The 23,026-nt window shown below is 39.8% G+C and overlaps 1 protein-coding gene across 5 annotated transcripts in view; it reads left to right on the forward strand.

Moving 5' to 3' along the window:
• LOC127453594 (E3 ubiquitin-protein ligase UBR5-like) overlaps nt 1–21,362 on the forward strand; it is an 82,707-nt gene extending 61,345 nt beyond the window's left edge. For 3 of the 5 annotated variants that reach the window (XM_051720065.1, XM_051720068.1, XM_051720067.1), the window contains 26 exons: nt 377–537; nt 994–1,233; nt 1,366–1,489; nt 2,266–2,377; nt 2,854–2,985; nt 3,428–3,685; nt 5,720–5,988; nt 6,158–6,369; nt 6,534–6,767; nt 9,171–9,244; nt 9,346–9,518; nt 9,626–9,739; nt 9,873–10,090; nt 10,175–10,295; nt 10,400–10,745; nt 11,860–11,947; nt 12,192–12,336; nt 12,441–12,571; nt 12,792–12,852; nt 14,310–14,488; nt 14,580–14,664; nt 14,755–14,910; nt 15,002–15,115; nt 15,220–15,364; nt 20,204–20,289; nt 20,376–21,362. In XM_051720065.1, coding sequence (XP_051576025.1) covers nt 377–537; nt 994–1,233; nt 1,366–1,489; nt 2,266–2,377; nt 2,854–2,985; nt 3,428–3,685; nt 5,720–5,988; nt 6,158–6,369; nt 6,534–6,767; nt 9,171–9,244; nt 9,346–9,518; nt 9,626–9,739; nt 9,873–10,090; nt 10,175–10,295; nt 10,400–10,745; nt 11,860–11,947; nt 12,192–12,336; nt 12,441–12,571; nt 12,792–12,852; nt 14,310–14,488; nt 14,580–14,664; nt 14,755–14,910; nt 15,002–15,115; nt 15,220–15,364; nt 20,204–20,289; nt 20,376–20,588 — 4,191 coding nt within the window. In that variant the 3' untranslated portion in view covers nt 20,589–21,362. Of the gene's footprint in view, nt 1–376; nt 538–993; nt 1,234–1,365; nt 1,490–2,265; nt 2,378–2,853; nt 2,986–3,427; nt 3,686–5,719; nt 5,989–6,157; nt 6,370–6,533; nt 6,768–9,170; nt 9,245–9,345; nt 9,519–9,625; nt 9,740–9,872; nt 10,091–10,174; nt 10,296–10,399; nt 10,746–11,859; nt 11,948–12,191; nt 12,337–12,440; nt 12,572–12,791; nt 12,853–14,309; nt 14,489–14,579; nt 14,665–14,754; nt 14,911–15,001; nt 15,116–15,219; nt 15,365–15,515; nt 15,578–20,203; nt 20,290–20,375 lie in introns of all 5 variants that reach the window. The other 2 variants (XM_051720069.1, XM_051720066.1) reach the window with 2 other exon arrangements.
• The last annotated feature ends 1,664 nt before the right edge of the window (nt 21,363–23,026 follow it).

Below are 23,026 nucleotides of genomic sequence, written 5' to 3' on the forward strand. Positions count from 1 at the left end.
TTTTTCCAAAGCACTGTGAATGTTTGATAGGATGTGTTCAATAAAGACATGAAAGATTATAATTGTGTTTGTGTGTTGTTAGCTTAAGCACATTGTTGTTTGTCTATACTGTGTGACTTTGATAAGAATGAGATCACATTTAATGACCAATTAATGCAAAAACCAGCTAATTCCAAAGGGTTCACTTACCCTTATTCTTGCCACTGTACATGATGTGATTTTAATTTAAAAAGTCGTTATAGTAATTTTTTGCTAAATGTATGAAAACCCTGTTTTATTTAGTGTAATGACTTTTTGTGTGCAATGAGTACTTTCCACCGCTACACAAATAACTGCTGTGTACTAACTGTGTCCTCGTTCTCTTGTTGTCCTCCAGTTTATTGACACGTTGTTAGGGACTCTGGTAAAAGAGCTTCAGAATAAATACACCCCCGGCCGCAGGGAGGAGGCCATCACCATCACACGGAGGTTCCTGCGATCTGTGGCCAGAGTGTTTGTCATTCTCAGTGTGGAGATGGCATCTTCCAAGAAGAAAAAGTACGACTTACTGACCTTTTTCTTGTAGTCATTCACAAGGATGGAAATGATCCCATTTACTTTCTTAATACACATTATTGGTCTTATTGTATATGATTCTTTGGTGCATAATAGTCAAATTAAATAATATATTCAAGTCAAATCTCCAAACATCTGTCTCCATTCTGATAACATCCACATTTAACAATCCAGTCAATTCCAGAAGGATAAAATCATGTCTGGCCCGTCAGTGGCTGTTTAAAGTGGCTTATTGAGAGAAAGTGGCATTTCCTTTTACATGCACTGTATAAGCAGCGTACTCTGTACTCCTGTATACATGCGGCTCAGTCAGTAAGCAGCTTTCTCCACAGCAACGCAATTTCCCCGCAACGCTTGTGTAAATAATAAACATGGCATCCGAGAAAGAGTATCATTCTTTTGTATTTCATGTATGCCATCCTTTTTTTTTTTTTTCAGCAACTTCATCCCTCAGCCGATCGGGAAGTGCAGGCGTGTGTTCCAGGCTCTGTTGCCATACGCCGTGGAAGAGCTCTGCAATGTAGCCGAGTCCCTGATCGTGCCAGTGCGAATGGGCATCGCCCGCCCCACAGCGCCCTTCACTCTGGCCAGCACCAGCATTGATGCCGTACAGGGCAGTGAAGAGCTCTTCTCTGTGGAGCCCCTCCCACCACGGCCCTCTCCAGATCAGTCCAGCAAGTGAGTTTTCATTTGAAACTTGATAGATATGATTAATTGTTTTTATTTATAACAAATAAATAAGTCTGACATCAGTGCAAAAACAGCTTCACATTATATACATTTGAGGTATAATCCGCTTGTGCCTTTCAGTTCCAGTCAGTCGGCATCATCATACATCATCAGGAACCCTCAGCCCCGCAGGAGTAGCCAATCCCAGACTGCCCGCGGCCGTGACGAGGAACAGGATGATATTGTGTCTGCTGATGTAGAAGAGGTGAAAAAAGCTTGCTTGTAGCATCACTGCATCCAAGATATGGGAGTGGTCTATGGAGATAAAACAGTATCAAAACATCTCACAAATGCACACGACAATCCACAAATGTGTACATCTGTAGATCTGTTGCATGCATTTCGTCGCTGTCCGATGACCTCTTCCTACTGTTTGTATTGTGCATCAAAATTTACATTTATGCATTTGGCAGATGCTTTTATCCAAAGCGACTTACATTGCCCTTATTATAGGGACAATCCCCCTGGAGCAACCTGGAGTTAAGTGGCTTGCTCAAGGACACAGTGGTGGTGGCTGTGGGGATTGAACCAGTTGATTACCAGTTCAGTGCTTTAGTCCACTACGCCACCACCACTCCACCTGAACAAAATGACCAATGAAAAGATGTGTAATCAGGCTCTCTGTTTAACAAGTATTTCCATCGGGGTGGGCCTGGGTAGCTCAGCAAGTAAAGACGCTGCCTACCACACCTGGAGTCACAAGTTTGAATCCAGGGCGTGCTGAGTGACTGCAGTCAGGCTTCCTAAGCAACCAATTGGCCCCGTTGCTAGGGTGGGTAGTCACATTGAGTTAACCTCCTTGTGGTCGCCCTAATGTGGTTCTCGCTCTCAGTAGGGCACGTGGTGAGTTGTGCGTGGATGCCACACGCGCTATGTCTCCGGTAACTCGCTAAACAAGCCACGTGATATGTTTTATCTCCATGGAGTGCTATTGTTTCTTCATTCTTTCTCTGAATGCTACCTGTCTCTTCACCTGTTCAGGTGGAGGTGGTAGAGGGTGTTGCAGGTGAGGAGGATCACCATGACGACCAGGAGGAACAGGGGGAGGAGAACGCAGAGGCTGAAGGACAACATGATGAACATGATGAGGATGGTGAGCACACAGCTGCTTGCTCTTCATCTTTTATAATCATTGTGACCGTTCTCTTTCAGAATGTGACTAAAATGGTCACGTCACAAAGAAAAATGTGACAATGTATAATCAAGTTGCTATTGGCAATGGATTAGAAAACATCTGCACTCAGTTATCTTTTATCCCAAAGTATACTATGATTTTTATGCAAGCGTTTAGTGTCGTTTAGAGTGTTGCCATCTTATGGACCCACTAATTAATGCAAATAATTCCAGGCACATACGCAGACAAAATCTAGCCATGCAGGTTCAGTGCTTTGGGCTTAGATTATATGCCTATGTTTCCTGCACTACTATTTAAAATTTTCATGTTGCTTTGTCCTTGCTGCATACAACAACAAACATAGTGTGGCCCGTGAATCTAAAGAGCAGGTTCTGTTTAATAAATCAGTCCAACTGATTCACAAATGTAACAGTCACTTATTTCTTTCCTTGTAGGGAGTGACATGGAGCTGGATTTATTGGCTGCTGCTGAGACTGAGAGTGACAGTGAGAGTAACCATAGCAACCAGGACAATGCAAGTGGCCGAAGGAGCGTTGTGACTGCTGCCACTGCTGGATCTGAAGCAGGTGCTTGAATTTGACTGTCAAAATCGCATTTTTGGTTTGCCCTCATATTTGTGCGGTTTGCTAAGGCAAGCGTCACTTACTATTTGAACAAACCCAAAGTATTACACTGCTGCATAACTCATCCCGCCCCGTTTGTGCTACAGACATGAATGATACTTCAAATCATAACAGCTCCAAACAGAATGGCAAAAATAATGACAAGATTTCAGGCTGCTCAAACAGATTGCCATTCTGTCTGGTGTCACTAGTGCCGCAGAAATTTAACGCTTCACCTTTAAAGAGATGGTTCACCCAAAAATGAGAATTCACTCACCCCCATGTTGTTCCAAACTCATGTGTCTTCTATGTCATAGGTTTGGTACAACAGGAGGGTGAGAGAATGATGACAGAATGTTGGTTTTTGATTGTAATGTGTGCTGTTTTGTCTGTCTGTTTCCTGCAGGTGCGAGCAGTGTTCCTGCATTCTTCTCCGAGGACGACTCGCAGTCGAATGACTCCAGTGACTCGGACAGCAGCAGCAGTCAGAGTGATGACGTGGACCAGGAGACATTCCTGTTGGATGAGCCGTTAGAGAGAACTACAGGCTCGGCACATGCTAACAGTGCTGCCCAGGCACCGCGCTCCATGCAGTGGGCTGTTCGCACGACACCCAGCCAGCGCTCAGCTGGAGGAGCCCCATCAAGCTCTTCCACACCTGCTGGTTGGTATCTGCCATCACCTGCCAAACATCTTCAATTTCTTGAGTTGCTTGTGTAGGACACTAGTGTGTGTGTGTGTGTGTATATATATATATTATACATTTTTATAAATCTACACTGCCTGGCTAAAAAAAGTAACCATTTGGATTTAATTAAGCAGATACTTAAGAGTCTATAATTGGATCATTATTGCAGTGATTAATATGTTTCAGCTGGCAACAATTCTTTTAACCCTAACTGATGCAGTGTGTAGCTTCTCATTTCTTAAACATGTCAGATGACGTATCCCGTGGTCGTGGAAAAGATGTTACTGTTTCAGAAGGGGCAAATTACTGGCCTGCATCAAGCAAAGAAAACAACTAAGGAGATTTCTGAAATCACTGGAATTGTGTTAAGAACTGTCCAACACATTATTAAAACCTGGAAGGATAGTGGTGAACCGTCAGCTTCACGGAAGAAATGTGGTCGGAAAAAAATGTTGGATCACGATTGGAGATCACTATAAATGCTTGGTGAAGTCACATTGTAAAAAATCGACAGTAGAGCTCACGGCTATGATTAATAGTGAAAGTAAGAGCATTTCCACATGCACAATGTGACGAGAACGTACAGGATTGGGACTAAACAGCTGTGTGACCACAAGAAAGCCACTTGTTAGTGAGGCTAATCGGAAAAAGGAACTTAATTTGCTAGAGAGCATAAAGATTGGACTGTGGAGCAATGGAAAAAGGTCATGTGGTCTGATGAGTCCAGATTTTCCCTATTCCAAAGCGATGGGCACGTCAGGGTAAGAAGGGAAGCACATGAAGCGATGCACCCATCATGCATAGTGCCCTCTGTACAAGTCTCTGGAGACAGTGTGATGATCTGGGGTTGCTTCAATTGGTCAGGTTGAAGCTCAGCAATGTTATGCAGCAATAAAATGAAGTCAGCTGACTACCTGAATGTACTGAATGACCAGGTTATTCCATCAATGGATTTTGTCTTCCCTGATGGCACGGGCATATTCCAGGATGACAATGCAAAGATTAATCGGGCTCAGATTGTGAAAGAGAGGTTCAGGGAGCATGAGGAATCATTTTCAGACATGAATTGGGCACCACAGAGTCCCGAACTTAACCCCATTGAAAGTCTTAAGGATGTGCTGGAGAAGACTTTAGGGAGTGGTTCGACTCTCCCATTATCAATACAAGATCTCGGCCAAAATTAATGCAGCTCTGGATGGAAATAAATGTTGTGACGTTGCTTAAGGTTGTTGAAACTATGCCATGACAAATGCGCGCTGTAATCAAAGCTAAATGTGGTCCAACGAAAAATCAGAGTATGCAACCTCAGCTGATTACACCAAATGATATTTTTTACTTTAAGCCCCAGAAAAAATATCAAAATGACTTTAATCTCAGTAATTGAAAATGTGTTCATCATAGAAGAGGTGTATTCAAGTAATTGTTTTGTGTGAATTGCATTTGTAGTGTATTTAATTTATTAGACGTGGTCACGTCATTGACTCTTTATTTGAAAAGGATATTACACCTATAGGGTTTCAGGTGTTTTAAAATACATTTAAAATAAAAGCATGTTGTGCATAATTGTATTTAAACGGCAATATATACCTACATAAACCTTTCTTGAACATTTCATTGTATAAAAAATGTTACGATTTTTATGAACATTTTTTGAGTGACGACACGAACAAATCTATGAATCAGAGTTTTGATTATATTCATTGAAAAGGACATTTTGAACTGATTCACAGAAGTGAATCGAACTTAATCGAACTCTTACACCATTTTAACTGCTAAAATTTAAATTAGATATGATATTAAAACAGCAAGACATGGAAGGATCATGAAACTAGTCAAATGGCATGGACTTTAGGAAACTTAATGGCTTAAATGCACTAAACTCTAGTAAATATATAGTTAAAATTAAATATATCGCTCTGCCTCTCTAGTTATGTAGTAGTAGTAATCATCAGTGCAAGTAATTGTAAATCATGGGTAATAATTGTAATGTGGCCTTTGAATATCCTCCAGCGAGCTCCACGGGGCTTATCTACATCGATCCATCAAACCTGCGACGCAGCAGCGCCATCAGCACCAGTGCAGCTGCAGCCGCTGCAGCCCTGGAAGCCAGTAACTCCAGCAGCTACCTGACGTCTGCCAGCAGCCTGGCCCGAGCGTACAGCATCGTCATACGCCAGATCTCTGACCTCATGAGCCTTATACCCAAATACAATCACCTGGTCTACTCGCAGTACCCTGCTGCTGTTAAACTCACCTATCAGGATGCTGTTAACCTGCAGGTGAGCATTACTCAAGCAAACTTCGAAAGCAATAGAGAGAATAGCATAGAGTTTTGTCAAACTAGCATACATTTATTATTCCAAATCTAAAAGACATGCACTGGATGCCACAAACGTTCAATAATGATTTTGTGGGATCTTTTTAAAAGATTAATTTACTTCTCTTCAGAATTTTGTAGAGGATAAGTTGATCCCCACCTGGAACTGGATGGTGTCCATCATGGACTCTACAGAAGCTCAGCTGCGGTATGGATCAGCTCTGTCCTCAGCTGGCGATCCTGGTCACCCCAGCCACCCGCTGCATGCATCCCAACATGCAGGCCGCAGGGAACGCATGACTGCACGTGAAGAGGCCAGCCTCCGTACTCTCGAGGGTCGAAGGTGAGGCCTTAACATTAGCATTTACTTATGTTTCAACTTGTCCAGAATTTAAAGGAATAGTTCACACAAAAATACATTTGGTCATCAATTGCTCATGTCATTCCAAACCTGAATGACTTGTATACACTCTTTCCATACAAAGCACATTGTACTTTGTTTTTCAGGCGTGCTGCCACGCTTCTGACAGCTCGTCAGGGGATGATGTCAGCACGTGGAGACTTCTTAAACTACGCCCTGTCTCTGATGCGTTCACATAACGACGAACACTCCGATGTTTTACCCGTGTTGGATGTGTGCTCGCTCAAACACGTGGCTTACGTCTTCCAGGCCCTCATCTATTGGATCAAAGCCATGAATCTACAGACTACACTTGACACCACTCAGATGGACAGGAAGAGGTAAACTCACCTTAAAAAGAGCATTTTATCAGTTTAATGTTAATCTCATTATTATTGTGTTTTGCTCTGAAATAGCTTAAAAGGTTGCAAAGTCTCAAGTATCGAAGGAACCATTATTTCATCCATTGTTGTCAAGTAGATTTAAAATGTATAATGCACCAATGTAACAATACATATGGAGAACGAAACCTGCAAAAATAATAAATAAATGCACAAATATACATCCACATGAACGATTTAGTACATTTCAGTGTTAGTTGAACAAGCATTTTGTTCGGCCGATCGTGTCCGTGATGAGCAGCACAAGCATAGGTGGATGCGTGCACACCACCGCCTCAGGGTTTGACCGATGTGACGCTTGTGTTTGAAGGGCCAAACCAGGGTTAAGGTATCCTAACTGTTGCAGTATATGGTACAAAACTGATTTTCTAACTGTATTTGTCTCTTTTTGTACTCCAGAATTTGTTAATAAAAAACATGACTTTTAAATGTTGTGAAATGGCCACAATGTTTGGCTTTTAGTAATGCACAAACTTGCTTTATGATGTCTATTTCAATATGTTCTTCAGTTGTTGATCAAACAAAAAAACAAATGGTGCAGAACCGGCAAAGAAACATCGCAGCGACTCTCGCGTCTATGGCTTCTTATTTCTAAAACTGTCCCTTTTCTTGCACACTTTCCTTGGCGTCCTGTCAGCTCCCTGTTAGGATATGAGGAAAAGATGCAAGGAAAGGAAACAAGATGTATTAGTAAAATGAAATGGCTTAAGCATCATTTCAGAGCATCACCTTTGCACAGCTGCATTCTCCCAGAGCGTTTGCCGTTATGTTATTACAGTTTTATTTGCTGATATATTAAGAGTGAATCCTAGGGGGCCTGGGTATCTCAGCGAGTATTGACGCTGACTACCACCCATGGAGTCGCGAGTTCGAATCCAGGGCGTGCTGAGTGACTCCAGCCAGGTCTCCTAAGCAACCAAATTGGCCCGGTTGCTAGGGAGGGTAGAGTCACATGGGGTAACCTCCTCGTGGTCGCTATAATGTGGTTCTCGCTCTCAATGGGGCGTGTGGTGAGTTGTGCGTGGATGCCGCAGAGAATAGCATGAAGCCTCCACACGCGCTACGTCTCCACGGTAACGCCCTCAACAAGCCACGTGATAAGATGTGTGGATTGACAGTCTCAGATGCGGAGGCAACTGAGATTCGTCCTCCGCCACCCGGATTGAGGCGAGTCACTACGCCACCACGAGGACTTAGAGCACATTGGGAATTGGGCATTCCAAATTAGGGAGGAAATAAAAAATAAATAAATTAAAGAATCAGTCCTAATAATTCAAGATGCACTCACAATTACAGTTTGTTAAAACAGCGGTGAAACATGAATTATAACTATTGTGTCAGATGTGAAGGGGGAGGAGGATTTATGCATGCATCAGGTGCTTCGACACAAAAGAATCCAAAAGAAATGTCTGTTAAAGGATTTTACTTCCAACAGTTAACAAGCGGCACTTTGATTGCTGCAACAGCGGCGCATTAAATGACTGAACGTAAAGAATTAAAGAGAAGAAACTAGTAAACCCGTTTGTAATTTTTGTCTCAAGAATCGCAATTTGTAACCATCATTTTTTTTTTCCCTGTCCTTATTATTTATTGGCCAATTATTGACCAAATTAATACCATCTGCATATCGGTAATAAACATGAAAATAATGGAAAAAAACAAATCAATAAACGATGGTTTATTTTCAATTAATTAGTAACACTTTGTAAAAACTGTCATTTCAAATGCACAATCCAGAAATAATAATAGCCACAATATGTAGAAGGGTTGGCACTCTTAAGAACATATTATATTTTTATTTTTTTCTTGTTCTCATGTTAAAAAATAAATAAATAAAAGTACTTTACTATAGGCTACATGATGAGGGAAACCATCCAAAATAAGTGGCAACATGCCGTTATCAACCTATTGTCTTTTTTTAATTAATTTATATATTTTTTTTGACATATATCAGCATCGGCCAAAAATGTTCATACCGGTGCATCCATATTATTTATGTATTTATGCATGATTATGTGGATTTATTTATTTATTATTTTTGCTGGTTTTGTCCTCCATTAATACATGGTAACAAATAGCAATATTTGCCTACATATTATTGCATTGAAAGCGTTTGTACTGATTCACGTAAATGAATCAACTTTATTGCCATTTTGCTACTGAAGTAGAAAGACGATATTAAAACAGCTCTCTCTTAATGCTCCAATAATTTTGAGTTGCATATATTCCATGAATATTCAATATATCACCCAGTCCTAGTGTGGGCTGTCTAATGTTATGGGGTTGTGTGGGAGAAAGTGAGACTTCTAATGACGTTTTGCATCCTGCTGTCTGCTAATTCAGGAATCGAGAGCTGCTCGAACTCGGGTTGGACAACGAGGACTCAGAGCACGAGAATGACGAAGACACCAATCAGAGTGAGTTCATCTGTTGTTCTTTGCTGCAGAATTTTACACTGACATGTTCTTCAGAAATTGCTAAATCATCCTGATTAATTTGTTCTGCTCATGCTCCTCAGGCTCCACCCTGCAGGATAAGGAAGAGGAGACGGTCCCGGCTGAGACGGGACAACATCATCCATTCTTCCGCCGCTCAGACTCCATGACCTTCCTGGGATGCATCCCTCCCAACCCGTTTGAAGTCCCGCTCGCTGAGGCCATTCCTCTGGCTGACCAGCCTCATCTCCTGCAGGCTAGTGAAGGCCTTTACCTGCTCTGTCTTCTGTAGTGGAGGCCATGTTTGTGATGTCATTTCAGATGATTGAATGTAACACTGTTGTTGTTGTCTTCATCTCACAGCCCAATGCCAGGAAGGAGGATTTGTTTGGACGGCCGAGTCAAGGTCTTTATTCGTCTTCATACATGGCCAGCAAAGGTCTCACAGATCTGACTGTGGACATGAATTGCCTGCAGGTAAATACTGCTTAAGTAGGCCTGTGTCAATACAGTCTTATTGCGATATTTGCGATTTCTTAGTGCAGTCATTTTGAGTGACTTAACATAGGCACATCAACACAAAAATTATTGTGGGTAATCATCATCCCAGATTCTACCCACAAAGATGTCATATTCGGCAAACATGAAGAATGTGATGAGTATGGAGTCTCGGCAGAGGGGCGTTGAGGAACAGCCCACCGCAGAGCAGAACATGGATGCTTCCAAGGCAGGCCCCTCCCCTCACGATCTGGCGGCCCAGTTAAAGAGCAGCCTCCTTGCAGAGATTGGTTTGACAGAGAGTGATGGCCCGCCCCTTCCCACATTTATGTAAGCAGTCACTTTATTGAACCTTGGATGAGTGGATCTTTTGGTTGAGGTTTCTGATGTGGTTTCTTGTTGGTTTTCCTCCAGTCCACACTGTAGTTTTATGGGGATGGTGATCTCTCATGACATGCTGCTCGGCCGCTGGCGGCTCTCTCTCGAGCTGTTTGGACGTGTCTTCATGGAGGACGTGGGTGCAGAACCAGGATCTGTAAGTACAGCTCAAAGCACAGCGTTGTCTTTAGATATCGTCTTACGTTTCAATCGTGTCTGCTTATTTTCATTGATAAATCTACATGGTTCTGAATGTTGCAGATACTTACTGAACTGGGTGGTTTTGAGGTGAAGGAGTCAAAGTTCAGGCGTGAGATGGAGAAGCTGAGGAACCTTCAGTCTCGTGATCTTGCTCTAGAGGTGGACCGAGACCGAGAGCAGCTCATTCAGCAGACCATGAGACAGCTCAACGCTCACTTTGGCCGTCGCTGCACCACTACACCCATGGCTGTACACCGTGTTAAAGTCACTTTCAAGGATGAACCAGGAGAGGGCAGCGGAGTGGCACGCAGTTTTTATACGGCTATCGCGCAGGCCTTCCTCTCCAACGACAAGCTTCCCAATCTGGACTGTGTGCAAAGTGTCAGCAAGGGCATGCAGGCTAGCAGTACGTATACGTTTAATTCTTTTTTTATTATTAGTATATAGGAAACAATAGGGAGAAGAGGGGGATCGAGACATTGTCAGTCCAACTCTGCTCACCTGCAACCAAGAGATCATGTTCATGTTAAAAAAATACGGAACAAATTCTTAATCGGAAGTTTTTCCTTTTTTTTTTTTAATTTTATTTTTTATCATGAAACTATGTACATTTGCCGTTTTTCATGTTTAATGAGACTTGTTTTGTGTATTTATTTATTTTGTGTATAATAAAAATATTTAATGTTTTTAACAACTTGTTACATAATTTTGGCATGTTAAAATAAATTCTGAAAAAAAGTAAGATTAAACATGAAAATTGCCAAATTTACCAAAAAATAATTTCTGATAGAAATACGATTTTTCATGTTTAAATTTTTATTTTTTTTTTAGAATTTTTTGTAATATAAATTTGGCATTTTTTCATGTTTATTGAAGAACTTTTGTATTTTTAAAATTGTACATTTGCTGTTTTTTGTTTAATTTAAAATGTTCTGATAAAAATACGAAACTTTCAATTAAACATGAAAAACGGCAAATTTACGTAATGTTTTCTGATAAAAATATGAAAGTTTCATGTAAATTTGTCATTTTAATTTAAACTATTTCATATTTTTATCAGAAATTTTTTTACTTAAATTTGGCATTTTTCATGTTTAATGAAACTTTTACTGTCTGAACTTTTACGTAAATTGTGTTTTTCATGTTTAATGAAACATTCATATTTTTATCAGAAAACATTTTTGTTAATTTGGCTTTTATCATGTTTAGTGAAACTATTTTGATCAGAAAACATTTTCATGGAAAATTGGTCTTTTAATGTATAATGTTTTTTTATTTTTTTTATTTTTTATTCCAATTGGCATTTTTCAAGTTTTTTTTTTTTTCTTTTTTTTTTCTTTACAGTAAATATTTTTCTTTTTGTATTTACTCAATTTGGGTATTTGTACATTTGAAGCACATGAAAATCCATCAAGCACAGTCTTTTTTTTTTTCTTTTTTTTTTTTTTATTTGCAAAGCTGCACAGAAAGTGTATCTGTTATAGTGAAAGTGATGCTCATGTTTTTCTGTTTGTTTCTAGATCTTATGCAGCGGTTGAGGAATAGAGATCGTGAACGTGAGAGGAGGAGTGGAGGACTGAGAGCTGCATCCAGACGAGACAGAGACCGGTGAGTTCACCTGAACTCCTACACTGCACTTCTGTCTACATTTTACTTAAGAACAATTACTGTTTGGTTGAAATTATTGTTCCTCTGAAATTATCAGAGAAAATACATATTAGAAAATCTCAAAGGCTGACAAATATTTAGATAATTATTTTTAGCTATATTACTCAGCCATAGGCCTGTCCCACAACATAGTATAATGATACAGACATTGAATTTCTCCATCTTGCATTTGTTTCTTCCACAGAGACTCGAGGAGACAGCTGTCCATCGACACTCGGCCGTTCAGGCCTGCATCAGAAGGGAACCCTAGTGATGAACCGGAGCCGCTGCCCGCTCACAGACAAGCTCTAGGAGAGAGACTGTACCCTCGAGTGCACACCATGCAGCCGGTACTACTTTAAATTATAGTTTGGTAACGGAGAAATTGATATTATAGGAATAAATGGAGCTTTTGTAAAATGGTTTAACTTTGAGCGTGTGTTTTGGTTCACAGGCATTTGCTAGTAAAATCACAGGGATGCTGCTGGAACTTTCCCCTGCTCAACTGCTGCTGCTGCTGGCCAGTGAAGACTCGCTCAGAGCTCGTGTGGAGGAAGCCATGGAGCTCCTCATAACACATGGAAGGTCAGAGGTCAATCTCATGAAACCCCTTTAGAACATGTATGAGTCAGTTCACCTCCAAATCAAGATAATATTTTGCATAAAGAGAATGAAGACTATCTTTAGGTGCATTAAGATTTTTTGTGATAGTACTTTCATGGACTTTAAGCACATTTCTGACCAAATTTAATTACAGTAATGCTTAGGGTAAAAAAAACTTAGGGTACTACTTTCCCTTTCACAGGGAAAATGGTGCTGACAGTATACTGGACCTCGGTCTGCTCGACGCTCCTGAAAAAGCACAGGTATGTTGAGTAATGATTTATGATGTTTGTTTTCGTTAATGCGATGCAACATTGTACTTAAATAGTGACTGTGTTTCCTGCACCACTACTCAATCTACAGTGCCACAGCAAAAGTGTATTTATTTTCCTTGCGTTTCCCATCCCTATTAAGAAATAATTTGCTTCATACAAGACATAGCCTTCCATGATCTGTTTTTACCCTCCTGTGGTACTGATAAATGGCACCTACCTTTGGTGTTCGCGGTCATTTTTGACCGGAAGGGTCAGATGAGAAACACTTTTTTTTTAATTATTTATTTATTTATTTTATTTTTTTTATGATGATGATGATAATACTATTTCCTCCCTGAAGTAAGAACATAATTATACATTTCCTTTGGGATTTTATACTATTTTGATCTTATTTACATGTAAATTTCAAAATTTTACCATTGATTTGAATATACAAATAAGGATAAATCAGAATTTAAGTTGAAATGAAGAAAATATGAGAATGTGACATACTGGAGGCAGATTGCTGCCATCTGGTGAACAAAATATAAATAACATGACTTGAAAATCATGTCATGCCAGTAACAGTCAGTATATGACTGTAGCCACATACTGTGTAATCTGATGACTTATTGTAACCTAATTAATATTTTATCACAAGATATGCATTTGGATATATATTTAGACATTATAAAACTATTATTTGTCAAAGTTTAGCTTTTTAAAATGGATTTGAAGTGTCAGTTTTTGTAGTTGTTGTTAATGTCATTGTTTGCAATCAAACCTGACCATGGTGTTACAAAGAGAAGACACAGAATAAGCATTTTTCTACCAATAATTATTTCAAACATAACAATTTCATAACTCAAAGTAAATGCATAATAATGTCAAGAAAATGAACATCAAGAAACTGAAATAAACTGCAGAATTCAGAAAATTCAATTAGAGCATAAAACAGAAAGGTAAGAGTAATCATTCTGCAATTTCAAACTTTAGTAAAAATGTATTTGTGTGTGTGTGTTCGGCATTGTGGGTTGTCGTCTCACCAGTTCATTTGTGTGTTTGTGTGTGAGTGGGTGTGTATGTATGTTTTGCAGTCTGGGTGTTTTATAGACTCACCATGTAATTTCTGTCTGGTTTTTTTTCTGCATTGTGGCTGATTTATTGATTTGTATTTGACAGATAAAAAAAATGGCTCTTTTTTTGGTCTTTCCCATTCATTTTCAATGGTCGGTCAATTTTGACCGCAAATACCAAAAAAACGTTTTTTTTTTTGTTTTTTTTTACGACCACTTAGACTTATCGTATCGAGCCCAATTTTTTTTTATGTTCAGATGGCAAATGGAGGAAAAGTCACCAAGTCTTGTACTGCTCCGATAAAGGGGACCATTTTTACTCAATTTATTTAGGTAAACAAATCACTGAATACCATAGGAGGGTTAATTGTGATTTCTGTATTTCTGCAGCAGGAGAACAGGAAGAGACACGGTTCAACCCGCAGTGTGGTGGATATGGAGCTGGACGACCCTGATGATGGAGATGATAATGCTCCTCTCTTCTATCAGCCGGGTAAGAGGGGCTTCTACTCCCCACGGCCCGGCAAGAACACCGAGGCGAGACTCAACTGCTTCAGGAACATCGGCAGGTACAAACGAAAGATCTACATGGGATTGAAGCTCCAGCATCTTGTCAAATTCAAACAAATAATCTGGATTTTTTTACCCTCCTGTCTCCAGAATACTGGGCTTATGTCTGCTGCAGAATGAGCTTTGTCCAATCACACTGAACAGACATGTCATCAAGGTGTTGCTCGGCAGGAAGGTGAAAATCTAGGTGTCAAATAACTAAAATCATTGCAGAATGCTGGTGTAGATTTGTATGTTCTGATACATGTGTCCTCTTTTGCTGCAGGTGAACTGGCATGACTTTGCTTTCTTTGACCCGGTGATGTATGAGAGCCTGCGACAGCTGATTCGTCACTCTCAGACTGAGGAAGCGGAGGCAGTGTTCGCTGCGATGGATCTTGCCTTCGCTATTGACCTCTGTAAAGAGGAGGGAGCTGGACAGGTACCAGCTACATACTCGGTTTGTATAAAGAGGAACTCGTTTGAGCAGCTGTTCTGTGTATGTGTCTGATAGTGTTGTGTTTGACCTGTAGGTGGAGCTGTTGGCCGGTGGAGTGAACATGCCTGTGACTCCTCTGAATGTGTACGAGTATGTGAGGAGATATGCCGAGCACAGGATGCTGGTCGTTGCAGAACAGCCTCTGCATGTGAGTGCACTGGGTGAAATGTGGAATATTCGTAGTTTATCTGCAGTGATTTTTTTTAACGTAGAAAGATAAAGCAACATTGTGAATATTGTGATAACTTTAAGGCCATGAGGAAGGGTCTCCTGGATGTGCTTCCAAAGAACGCTCTGGAGGACCTGACGGCAGAAGACTTCAGACTGCTGGTCAACGGTTGTGGAGAAGTCAACGTCCAGATGCTTATTAGTTTCACCTCTTTCAACGATGAATCAGGTACGTCCATGTATTGTTAATAAAATTACTGACAAATATTTGTTGACGAAGGGACGAAAAAGACCCATTTTGACCATGATAAAAAAATGAGAAAATAATACTTTAAGATGCCCTAACACTTTAAATTTGTATCTTATTTTATTTTTTTAAGAGAAAATCAAGAAAGAACAACTAAATCACACTCTCATGATACAGATGGCTGAACATCAAAATGTGAGAGAAAAACAAGAGTTTTGGGGCACTTTGCTGTATATTAGTCATGGGACAAAAGTGAACGGGAGAAGATTGAAGAAGATAGAGCAAAGATTCAAATATTTTGTTCAAACTTTTGAGAACGAAGTAAAAGCAGACATTGCCACTAAAATCCAGGACTGCTTAGTACAGTTGGGGAACCGAGAACCGGTTCCATTTTTTTTAAAAGTACCAGAACCGTATGATTTTCATGACTTTCGGTTGACAGTTCTCACACGTGTAGGTTTCCACTGATACGAACCGAAAACTGTACTAAAGTACTCTAACAGTTACCATTGCAGGGTTAGGGTTAGGGTCGACTACTGAATCTACACAAACCCTAAAAGGGTTCTTATGAGCCGGTTCTTTTAAGGGAATCAAAAACACTTATACATCAGTCAGAAATCGGTTACTGAATTAATCTTATGCACAAGTTATGAACGTCCATCTCAAGTCAAATCTCAACAGCCTGAAATACAACATTAGACTACATAACACAACTGTTTCTGGAACTGTTACTGTGTTTATTTAAAGATGCACTAAATACGTTTTTGCTAATTAGTTTTTGCACATGAATAGTTTTTTTTTTTTTTTTGGAAATGTACACACATGAGTTGTAGGTTCCAGTCATATGAGAAACCCTTTAATTTTACATGGAGTGGGGCTTGGGTAGCTCAGTGGTAAAAGACGCTGGCTACCACCCCTGGAGTTCGCTAGTTCAAATCCCAGAGCGTGCTGAGTGACTCCAGCCAGGTCTCCTAAGCAACCAAATTGGCCCGGTTGCTAGGGAGGGTAGAGTCACATGGGGTAACCTCCTCGTGGTCGCTATAATGTGGTTCTCGCTCTCGGTGGAGCGCGTGGTGAGTTGAGCGTGGATGGCGTGAAGCCTCCACACGCACTGTGTCTCTGTGGCGACGCGCTCAACAAGCCATATGATAAGATGCGCGGATTGACGGTCTCAGACGCGGAGGCAGCTGAGATTCGTCCTCCGCCACCCGGATTGAGGCGACTCACTACGTCACCATGAGGACTCAAAAGCGCACTGGGAATTGGGCATTCCAAATTGGGTGAAAAAGGGGAAAAATAAAAATTATTTTTCTTTTCTACATGGAGCGAGTTGCCCCCTCATGGGCGCAGCCATGTTGGCAGGACATGACACTGTCATGCAATTGACTTACTGAGTTACTACCACTAATAATGACAATAATAATAATAACATGTTTACTCTATAAAGTGCTTTCAGCCAATGCTGAAACATAACAGTACATGTAAACAAAACAAGCAAACCAAACAATAAATCAACAAACTCAATATACTTACTAACACCCAGGAGTGTCAACCACTAAAGTGTGATTTCTGGAATATAAGTTGCAGTTTTCATCATCTAAAAGGTCCTGCGACTTATAGTCCAAAGCGACTTGCATGCATCATTTATACGTAACTGATGTCAGCCTGTGAAACACACGCGTGCACCAAAACAGATCAGTCATAGAGATGGTAGAAGTTGCCAAATTAAGAATATTTTGCCTTTATAAAGTACTTGTATGCAACCAGTTTAAATATTCAGTCATCATAACATTATTGTTGAAGCAATGATGTATCGCACTCATAGTAAAAACATTCAGTCAATGAACAGGATGATTAATACATTGCAAAGAGGGTTGCAAGTATCCTCAGGAAGACAGTCACTAACGTTAATGAATGAATAGAATACAACAGGCATTCTGTTTTAGTCGTAGACTAAAAGCTGTTTATTTGTGCACAGCATAGAGTTACTGATGTTATAAACAGATGTGGCTTACTTTAGAACTGGGCGGTGCATCGAATACCCACGATATAATCGTGATGATTTTGCTGACGATATAAAATTCAACAATATTGTGAATATCGCGATGATTTTAATGAGCCTTTTAAATGGCCATTATGTTTCATAGAGTGCATCAGGTGACTAATTTCACAATCCTTCAGGGCTGTATAATTAATCAAAATAACATCAAAATGAAGATCGGATTGTATGTGATTATTTAACAGACAGATAAACATGGTCTGTGTGTGCTTCAGAATGAACCAGTGACGCGCTGATCTGCGTGCACGCACGTGGGCTCATGGGCAGTACTGCAGGTTCGAGCATTCGCACAATTCCAAACATTAGTAACCACTATAAAGTTATTATGCAAATCTACAAATGCGGAACAGTAAAGGAGAGTTTGACAGCGGTTCACAAGATGCGAAACTCATAACTGTCCAACAAACATTGCATTTTCTGTTTTATAATAAAAGCTCCTGGTGAAGATGAAACGAAACACTAAACATGACCTCACTTGCAGTGTCAAAATAAAAAACCCAGTTTAGGGTGAAGTAAATAAGAAAATAATAATTCAGGATGATATTATAATAATAAACTTGACTGGGTTCCACAGTAATAATTTAGTACTATACAATATTCATCTGGTTTCCAAAAAAATAAGTTGTTTTTGCACACCATGTCCAATCACATAGAAAAATATATGAAGGTAAATAAGATTTTTATTAAGCTTCCATATACGATTGTATGTTAAATATAAGTACAAACGTGCAAATCAATGGAAATGATTACATTTTACTCTCCCTTGTGTTAATTTAGTGAAACTTGCCTTCGTTGTTTTTAAATAGATTTTTATTAAATGGCTTTGAAATATTAATTCAACGCGGCTACAGTGGCTGTTTAGATGAAATGATGGTTCCTCTGGTAAAAACAAACACTTACGCTATTTCAGAGCAAAAACAATTATCGAGATATATATTGAATATCGTCAGTTTGCTGAAAAATATCGAGATGAAGCCATATCGCCCAGCCCTAGCTTGTTGCTTTTCTTTCATGAAACATAAACAGAATATGACAAACTGTTACACATGATTACTTAAAGCAAATTCTCATTTTCAACAAGCTCAAAAACACCATGATACGAAGTGTAGATTCTGAGGGACTGTAATCTTCACTGAGTGCGTTTGAGCATCTGAAGTGAAGTCGTGCGGCTGCTCCAGAGTCCTAATGCCTGCCGCATGCAGCCTCTGTCAGTGTGACCTATACAGAGATGCGACTTTTCTTGTTTTTTGATGTTGTTTTTCTCTCTCAACAACGCGATTTTGACCCGGTGCGACTCATAGTCAGGTGCGACTGTTTCCAGAAAATGCTGTATGATTATTTGGTTGAAGTTTGGTCTGCTACAGTTTGATGCATGTTTTGTAGGGATATCGATATATATTGATTATTGATCAGCACGTTATTTTATCTATATATTTTTGGGGCATTGATATATTAAAATTAGCCGACATTTAAATTAGAAGCCCAATTTGCATGCTTTCCAATTCACTCAGTTGGCCTGTTTTTTTTTTTTAGTTTTTTGTTTTTTTCCTTTTTCTCCCAATTTGGAATGCCTAATTCCCAATGTGCTTTTTAAGTCCTCGTGGTCGCGTAGTGATTCGCCTCAATCCGGGTGGCAGAGGATGAATCCCAGTTGCCTCCGCTTTCTGAGACTGTCAAACCGCGCATCTTGTCATGTGGCTTGTTGAGCGCGTTGCCACAGAGACATAGCGTGTGTGGAGGCTTCACGCCACCCACCGCGGCATCCACGCTCAACTCGCCACGCGCCCCACCGAGAGCGAGAACCACATTATAGTGACCACGAGGAGGTTACCCCATGTGACTCTACCCTCCCTAGCAACCGGGCCAATTTGGTTGCTTAGGAGACCTGGCTGGAGTCACCCAGCATGCCCTGGATTCAAACTCGCGAACTCCAGGGGTGATAGTCAGCGTCTTTGCTCACTGAGCTACCCAGGCCCCTAGTTGGCCTGTTTAACTGTCTGGCGTAATAGCGTTGGGAGACCACAAGAGGGTGATATAACACATCACACACACTTTTTCTATTTTCTATTTTATTTCTATTCTTTATAATTATTTAATTTGTATAGTGTTATATGTTTAAATTTGTGCAATTCCTCTTATTGTTCTTGTCCCTGACTACTTAACTTCCCCTTTATAAGTTTATAACAATTATTTTAAAATGCGAATTACAATTTGCCTGTTAAGAATAAAAACACCTTTTTATAAAAAAATAAAAAAATGTTTTTTGTATTACAATATATTTTTATCAAATTATTTTGCTATTTGTATTCAATTCATATTTTCCTATAACAAAGTATTACTGTCCCCAATACTGCTGTCATTACCATCATGCAAAGTATTTTACAGAACAAGTTTTTCCCAAATACATTTTCTATTTATCACGGAAAGTGTCCATTTAAAGAACAGAAATTTGATTAAGTATAAGAGGGGTTTTTTCAAGAGTTCATTAGGTGTCATTACCAATAGTTAGTTTTTGAGAATTTTTATTTGGAAACAATTTTTATCAATTCAAAGTGAATCACCTGCTTGGCTATCTTGAGTTAGCAAGGTCATGATCAAATCTTTATTCCAGGATAAATGTGCTGTATGTAAATATAAATAAATGTTGTAACAAAGATAAAACATAGTTTCAAGAAATTGGCATGAGTGCCCCTACCTAATTGAAAAGTGTTTTAATTTTAATTCATTTTAAATCCTATTATTATTCATATTTTCAACTCCAGGTGAAAATGCAGAGAAGCTGCTGCAGTTCAAGCGTTGGTTTTGGTCCATTGTTGAGAAGATGAGCATGACCGAGAGGCAAGATCTGGTATGTCCATTTCTCAACTCAAAACAATTTGAAATAAATGGACATTAAAGCAGATCTTTGTAGTTAAATTGGTTTGACACCCGCAGGTATACTTCTGGACCTCCAGTCCGTCTCTGCCGGCCAGTGAAGAAGGATTTCAGCCCATGCCCTCCATCACCATACGCCCCCCAGACGACCAGCACCTGCCCACCGCCAACACCTGCATCTCTCGCCTTTACGTGCCACTTTACTCTTCCAAACAGATTCTCAAACAGAAACTTTTACTAGCCATCAAGACCAAGAACTTCGGCTTTGTGTAGTTGAATGAAAACGTGTTTAATTGTTGTGTAATATTACTAGTTCCATTTTTGTAGTTTATTTTTTGTCTATACAATTTTATGAAATATAAAAGTCATTTTTTGGTCTGCGTTGCAAACGCTGGCGGCTTGTTCTTATTTCGTTTCATTTTTTTAAATTTTATTTCCGTTATCAGAGTATAACACAACATTCCTGCATTGGCTTTCGTAAAGTTGAAGCCTGTAGCTTCATTGGCTTGAACTGTAACTTCTGTGACTTTGGCCCGATGGTCAAAACTGTCCGCCAAACCCCAGCCAAAGAAAACAGCAGGAGTATTTAAAGAAAAAGAAAGGTTTCACTGTGATTTTTATTATTTTATTTTTATTTTTTACCTGGCCTAAACATTAAAATCATTGAGAGTTCACTGCTGCCTTTGTGGAAAGTCGTTTTTTTTCTTGTATAGAGGGAGTAGGAATTTCAAAATAAACTTGGATGCAAAGTAGTGTTGTGGTTCTTATTCATCTTTTAAAGGACTTTTGCTTGTATTACAGAAATGTGTATATGGTTAGTTGATGCATAATGTGATCATGGGTTTTAAGATCTGTTAAAATTCATGTATACGGTAATGTGTACCTTTTTAGATGGGTTTTTTTTTTCTCACCATTTTGCCTTTTTAAATTGTCCTGCGGCGTGACATTAATTTTTAAAAGTACAAATATGCAATGTACTCTGAATCAAAATGTCATAGACACTGCATGCATAATTATAAAGAAATAATAATAAATGAAATAGAATTGGCTAATGATTGATGTTTAAAATAGTTTTAGATGGAGTATAGCATATCACACCATGTCAACTTTACAAAAGTATTTAATGTCAGTTTTCATGTACCCGTGTATACTAGCCTTGATTGTCTTCGGCTTGACTTTTATTGTCTCTTTTAAGCTTATTACGTACATTTAATTCTGACTGGTGTTAGAAATAAAAATGGATATTCAGCTTTTTTTTTTTTTTTTTAACCTTTTCAACTCTGCGCCCCCATCAATGGTGTGAAAAAAGTTTACACTTAAAATGTTCCCGAATACACAAGTCGTGTCATACGGGGTATTGTTTGAAAGCTTAGAATCTGAACTTTTCAGAGATAACATAACTTCTGCATTTGTTACATAAAATAAGGCCTGAAAGCATTCATGTCACAAATCAGCGCCACCTAGAGGTCATTTGGTAGAAATATTAATATGAATATTAAATTCAAATAGACAAATATATCAACCGAAAGCTCTCATTCTCAGGAATGCGACTGTACAGTTTGTTTTGTTGCCCTAATACCACAGTTTGAAAGATTAAAAAAAAATCAAAAAGTGCAATATGAAATCTCTAAGAAAATAGCTTTCTAATGACACCTAGATTGAGCTTCTAGTCCACTCAGAGGCCGAGATATTCAATGAAATAATGAGGGTGGTGCTTGAACTGAAAAGTAGACTGAATGTCTATGGACGAGCACATCTGGGAGGACTAAAATGCGTTAGAGCGCCACCTACATTTCAGATCGGCATTTTGTGATGGAAGGTGGATTCTGAATTTTTTTCTTTTTTGCAGTTAGTCCACACAGTATATGTAAATAGTGAGCTTTTATATTTGTGAAAAATTGCAGGTCGCTGCCCAAAAAAGTCTGAGTTAAAGAGGTTAATCCATACAGAAAATGAGTGTATAATAAACACACTAAATACTGCAAAAATAATGAGTGGTGTAATAGTTTGATATTGTGAACAAAAAAACCAAAAAAACATTTTTTTAATGTAATGTAACAGAAGCCAACAGGTAGGTGTGCAGTGTATAAACCTCCCTGCCCTGGCCTCAAGAGGCGCACTAGCGACTGATGCTAGAGGCTGCAAGCTTCCTTGTTAGCGCGTCGCCTCCCATGCCGGAGACCCCGGTTCAAATCCCGCTTGGAGCAGATCGGGGAGGACCGTTTACAGTGGTGCCGAAACCTGGGATGGGGGTGAGTGTAACGGGAGCCAGCTGAGCTTCACTCCCCTGGCCTCAAGGCACACTAGCGACTGACACTAGAGGCTGCAAGCTTCCTTGTTAGCGCACCCGCCTCCCATGCTGGAGACCCCGGTTTAAATCCCGCTTGGAGCAGGTCGTGCAGGACTGGTTACAGTGGTGCCGAAACCTGGGATGGGGGTGAGTGTAACGGGAACCAGCTGGTACATGCTGTGCAGTGTGTAAGCTTCACTCCCCTGGCCTCAAGAGGCACACTAGCTAGAGCCTGCACCCTTAAGGCTCCGTGCCTGCCTGCCATGCCGGAGACGCCGGTTCGAATCCCGCACGGAGCGGGTCGGGGCAGGACCAGTTATATAATATAAGGATTGGAACGTGGCTCATCAAATCAGAATTGAAATTGTACACTTGTACAATTTCAAAACTTGCACCACCTTTTTTAACTTTGCCATTTTAT

This window comes from Myxocyprinus asiaticus, chromosome 16 (assembly GCF_019703515.2).
Source record: "Myxocyprinus asiaticus isolate MX2 ecotype Aquarium Trade chromosome 16, UBuf_Myxa_2, whole genome shotgun sequence".
NCBI classification, from domain to species: Eukaryota; Metazoa; Chordata; class Actinopteri; order Cypriniformes; family Catostomidae; genus Myxocyprinus; species Myxocyprinus asiaticus.